The 5,646-nt window shown below is 37.5% G+C and overlaps 1 protein-coding gene across 1 annotated transcript; it reads right to left on the reverse strand.

Annotated features, from left to right (window-relative positions):
- Positions 1-2,339: 2,339 nt before the first annotated feature.
- On the reverse strand, positions 2,340-5,156 carry LOC138618685 (uncharacterized). The gene is made up of 8 exons (XM_069694599.1): positions 5,074-5,156; positions 4,709-4,825; positions 4,499-4,614; positions 4,141-4,251; positions 3,904-4,042; positions 3,657-3,795; positions 2,677-2,748; positions 2,340-2,510 (listed from the first exon to the last, which is right to left on the reverse strand). Exons 1-8 carry the CDS (start codon positions 5,154-5,156, stop codon positions 2,340-2,342), a joined length of 948 nt encoding a protein of 315 aa, XP_069550700.1.
- Positions 5,157-5,646: the final 490 nt, after the last annotated feature.

Genomic DNA, 5,646 nt, shown 5'->3' on the forward strand with positions numbered 1-5,646 from the left:
GGGGCGCGTAACACATCTCAGCCGGTTGGTCGGACTCAGACACCACGAGGACGTGGACGCCGAAGAGAGGCTTGAAAGGCCGACGATGTCTCACTCTGACCCGTTTCCGGGGAACGAACAAAAACAAGCGGAAGAACGGTGGCGGTGGTAGTGGAGCTGGTGGTGTTCAACATCCTGCTGCGGGAATGAAACGACGTGCGTTTGTTTTTAAGAAGTATATACTTCGGTACAATTTGAAATACTTGCACTTTACTTGAATATTTACATTTTATGTTACTTTATACTTTCACTCCATTACATTTCTGAGGGAATTATTGCCGGCTATACGTTCTACTCAACGGCATTTAGCTTTATTTGATTTGATTTGATTAATTTGCTTTCTCTTTATTGTCAGAATATTTTTTTTTTCCCAAATTTGTCATGCACCGAAAGCTTTATAACTGTTTCACGTAAACAACAAACGCATAACATTTAACCCGACAACCAAAACAAATACTGTAACTTATATTACATCAGGCATTACAAATACAAATAAGTGGCTGCAGTGCACCAATTTCTTTACTCAGTAATTAGTTACTAGTTACTTATCAGTTAAAGATTTGACCCAGTGGATAATACAACACACTATTAAAATACAACACATTGTTATCTCATGAAAAATATAAGATTAGATGAAAAAAAAAACTATAAATAAATTTGTGAATCAGAAATGTTTTGACTTCTCTCCCCTTAATCATCTCACTGCCCCTCCGATTTATCTAGTGACCCTTTAAAGGGCCTTAGGCCGTAGTTTGGCAACTACTGATATAAACTGGCTACATCTGCAGCAGCTGCAACAATAACAAGCCGTCACACTGATACTTCAGTATTAGTAATCTAATGATGTCATAAATAACAATATAGGCTATCAGTCAGAGGGACTAAACCAGTACTTTTATTTGAATACTTTAACTTACATTTTGCTGCTAATACATCCTTGTACATTTATTTGAATATATTTTTTTATGCAGGACTTTTACTTGTAATTGAGTATTTTTTACAACGCCATACTTCTGTGAAGGATTTGAATAGCCTATATCTTCCACCACTGAATTTTGAGATTTGTCAACTGGAGAAATTCTGCATTAAAACTTTTATAGATCATTTTCAAAAGCATCTGCAGACAATCTAAAATGAGAATAAATTGTACTTTAATGTGAAATCAGCTTTCCACATCTTGTGCTTAAAAATAAACTATTTGTCTGTGGAGATTGAAGCAAACAGTTTTTATGAGCTCAAGTAGGCTACTCAAAGTTGGAGTAGAGACTGCGGCAGTTTGAAGCTTCTTTGTGTTTGTGTGACGCCTTTAACCATAAACTACAAGCTGTGCAAACCCCAAAATGTGGCAATTTTTTTTTTAGCGAGTACTGATTCATCTTTCTAATAGACGATCGAGGACTGACGAGGGAATAGGAAAATACCGGTTACATTTGACGTGACATCCAGGAGCGCCCCCTAGCGCTTATTAGGTAGTTATTGAAAAAGTAATACAAGTAAAGTTGATCAAGATATGTTGACAAATCAAGCCATTAAGTTTTGGAGCTATTTAATAAAACAACCACGATACTTTAATAGAAGAAGAAGGTTCACTCAAGTAAACAGAATATATCCAGAATATGAAATATTTTTCAGTACGGTTCTGATATTCAGAGAGTTTTCACAGTATAAGGAAGAAAGACAGTAAACTTGACTGAGAATTTATTTATCATTTGCTTTAAAGACGAATTTTAAAAGTAATTGATGGGGAAAAAAATTGAAGCCTTACCAGATTAGAGGTGTTGAAGAATTGTCAGAGCTGCAGATCAAGGAAAATGGTCAGTTGGCAAACTTCTCCCAATGACAGAATAACACATTTTCCCAGCACTCGAGGTTTCTTCTCTTGCCATGAACACTACATCCTCTGTCCTGCTCTGTCTCACATGCTTTAGCCAGCGGGCCTCTCATCTATTTTACATGGTAAACAGGAAATAACACCGCATGTAGGGTTCAGTTGCAATGACCTGGATATTGTATTATTTAACACTTAGAGCACACAGAAGCACTTTTCTCACTGTCCTGCCGCATGACGTGATCTATCAAAAATAATCCATTTATTTAGATGAAATTTAGAGCATTCTTCATACTAAGTACAATAATGGACAAAGAAAAGGTGGGAAAGTCAGTCTGTTGGTATTATTTAATGTTATTTTAACTTACAGTGATCAAATTTTCATTCAAAATTTAATTGTTTCGGTCAAAAGGATATCTTTGTGTCCCAGCAGTAAGTATCAGGTTTCCTGGGTGGTGTGGTGTCAGTGTCATCATGCAAAGTCGGTCGGGAAGTCTGTATAACAGTTAAAGACAGAGCAACACAGGTCCTGAAAGCCTCGGAGATGAGCGATGACCTGAGGTGGGACACCCAAAGACCGTCCCAGTCTTCTCAACATGTGGATGTTGTCAGCAGAGTCCAGCAGCAGCGACAAGTCCTGGACCTCGGTCATAGTCGAGGATCTCAACATTCTGATCTGAGTCAGAACCGCAAAAATACAAACATTAATATACACTTTAAATATGAGTTCAACTCATCCAGATAGAAAAATGTATGTAACTGAAATGTGTAGCTACTTTCCATTAAAATCCTGACTGTGTGTGTAACACAGGTGCTATGGCTGGTTTTGAAACATATTTACCTTGAGCGATCTCCCATATTGCCTGCAGTTTTTGATCCATCTGATTTCACATATAAAAAAGACAGGGTAAGAAATAGGTACCACTGATTCTTAGGTCATTCTTTCAGGAGCAAAATAAATCAATATATAATGAGTTTTAGTATGGTAAATCATTTAAATGATTTTAAAAGATGCATCAATGACAATCGGTGACTTAATTATCAAGTAAGATACAAAGTATGTTCTGGTTACATTGTCTGAAATGTGCAGATATGTTCAGTTTGATATAAATATAAATTAAATAACTTGGATTACATCAGCAAATTTCAGTCAGAGTTAAATGTTGTCTGTCATAACGTTAAGAGCATTTATCTTTATTTCTAACATTTTTAGATTTATTTTAAATTATACAGACAGGCAAGTGATTAACTGACAGGTAATAATGTGGAGTGATAACAATGATACCATGCATTGCCACGTAACTACTGATTGTAATTTCTGAATCTATTTAGCTTGTCACACTGAACCTGTTAGTATGAAGATAGTTTTGTTTTTCACCACATGAACATCTATTCATTTCACTTGTTCTAGGGTGATGTCAAAAATTTCAGCAGCAAACATTTCAAAACCTCTGAATACAAAACCAAAATTATGTTCAGAGCGAGATGCCACTCCAGGTATTCCAAATTGTGTTTTTATATATAAAATATGTGAATGATTTGGGTAATTCGTCACTTTGATAGTCCTTTAGGCCATTTCTTAATAAGTTGTGTGTTTTATATGACCAATTTTTAAACTTTGTACATACTCTTTCGGAAATATTTTCAACACATTAAATTCCAATTGAAAGTTTTAATAAACTTGTAAAGTTTTATATATGTTCTTGAAAAGCACTATTATCAAAAACAGATATACATTTGTGGTTGAGTTTGGCATTGACTAACAATATGACACATTGAGGCAGAATACCTCCTCTGTACTGAAGTTTCGTTGTTCCTCGTGTGTGTTGTTGTCTTGAGTCTGGCTGGAGGGCTTGATGTTGGTGGCGACATTAATCACAATAGAAGTAGGATGCACATCATTCTCATGGCTGAGTGAGTTTGGGCCTCTAGGGAGGTAATCAGTGGAGTAAATAAGTATTTAGGAGATTAATATAGATAAAATAAGAGCATAGAAGTAATGAAAGCTGCTCCAGGAAGCAGTATTCACATAGTACCTTGTCTGATCCTCAGCTGTCTGTGAAAGGGCTTCTGTTGGTGTTGTTGTTCCCTCTCTTTGGTCGGACAGAGGTGTGTACTGAAGGTCTGCTGAAGACAATAGTCCTTCAGGCCTTGGACTGCACTCGGAAACCTGCTCTGAGCATTGTTGAAAATGTATATGATCACAATTTAGTCAAGCAAACATAAGAACTATGGGGAGAAATAGCAGAAATATAAAATATGCTGTAACTCACTGAATCTGTCTGTAGTCTGGAGGGAAGTCCAAAGCAGCAGGGCGATGAGGAAAAGCAAGAAGGCTGTTGCTGAACCAATCAGGACCACAGAACATTTTTCTTCTTTTACTCCTAAGTAAACAGAAAGTGTGTCAAGTCAAAATAAAGAAAAAAAAAAGAAAATTTCATAAAAATCCACAGAGTTACTCACGCTTTTCTTCAGGCTCTTTGAAATTTCCTTTGGGCAAAGTGATGGCACTCTCTGTCAGAGGACAGCAGTTATAACGTTTCCTCGACGACATCTTACAAAAAGCTATTTTTACAAGGTTATTAATACTGTGCTTTACATGCAGTCCACGGTAATATTTCTGGATCTCACGTGCTTTAGCGTGTTGAGCTGTCAAAAGCAAACACTCTTTATGGAAAGTGTCATGGTAGGAACAGGGCACACAGGGCAGCTCTACTTCCCCAGTCATTCTCCTCAGTTTGTAATACCTGAACACGCAGTCACATATAGTGCTATATATTTATGCTATACACAAAAACTAATGGGATTGGTGTTTATGTTGGCATTGTGGACTTAACTCACCCTGAGACACACTGGCCACACTGAGTATCACCGGTGGCTGAGCATGCTGTCTCCACCAGGCGGTTCAGCAGATTGCAACGAGTGCATCTTCTGCAGGGAGCCACACCCGTATCTGTACTGAACAAATGATCAAATGATCAATATGATTCAATAGGCAGTATATCTGTCATTGACTAATCAGTGCTTTACAGCTTCCATTAGTGTGGTTTACTTCTCTACAAGTTTCTACCAAATTCAGTGGTTGGATAGATCTTTGGGGAATCCCCCTCATTCTACATCACAAGTGACGCAGATGAGGTTCCAACCAGACTACTAGCCATTGACCAATGAATACAAGTTCCCCACCTGGGCACCTCACGTCACACCTTGACTTCTCATATTCCCTCTGGGGAACCCGCTTTCTTGGCTCTGGCTTCTCAGACGAGGAGGGAAGGGAATTGAAATGCATGAATGAGACCCCTGTTAACAAATCTGTTTACAACAAAGACGCTTTCTTTGTGTGACTGTGGTTGTAGGCTGGAATAAAATCTTTAATAATAGTTCCTTATACAACCCTACTGAAGGTAAAAAAAAAAAAAAAGTATAAAAGGGTTCATTAACTAAGACAAAAAATACACAAATACAATATACTGTTTGATCACTTGGTGGTAGTATAAAGCCCAAAAAACTGACAAAATTACTTCAAGTCCCCTTTCTCCCCCCCCAATTTCACCACCCTGTCAGGATATTATGGCATACAAAAGAGGCACTGTTGCTATACATTGATTTTTGAATTGTTTAGGCTTAAAGGAAGCCTATACTATTGACTAGTCCTGTACTTCAGGTGTCTGTACAGCTGAGAGCAAAACAGACAGTCATCAAATGTCACAAGGAAAAAGCAATTAGATTTGTTTGAGCAGTTATCACTTGACGATTGTAAAGCACAAAAGTAGTGCGAG

This window comes from Brachyistius frenatus, unplaced genomic scaffold (assembly GCF_029030835.1).
Source record: "Brachyistius frenatus isolate BFR_SWC_R1_liver_20210118 unplaced genomic scaffold, ASM2903083v1 Contig_17, whole genome shotgun sequence".
NCBI lineage: Eukaryota > Metazoa > Chordata > Actinopteri > Embiotocidae > Brachyistius > Brachyistius frenatus.

What these genes read in the sequence shown, in the direction of transcription:
- LOC138618685 (XM_069694599.1), bottom strand. Translation starts at nt 5,156, where the DNA reads ATGCATTTCAATTCCCTTCCCTCCTCGTCTGAGAAGCCAGAGCCAAGA. An exon ending in AGCTCAACACGCTAAAGCAC is followed by an intron (nt 4,252 to 4,498) that starts GTGAGATCCAGA and finishes CTGTTTACTTAG; the next exon opens with GAGTAAAAGAAGAAAAATGT. An exon ending in CCAGACTACAGACAGATTCA is followed by an intron (nt 4,043 to 4,140) that starts GTGAGTTACAGC and finishes AACAATGCTCAG; the next exon opens with AGCAGGTTTCCGAGTGCAGT.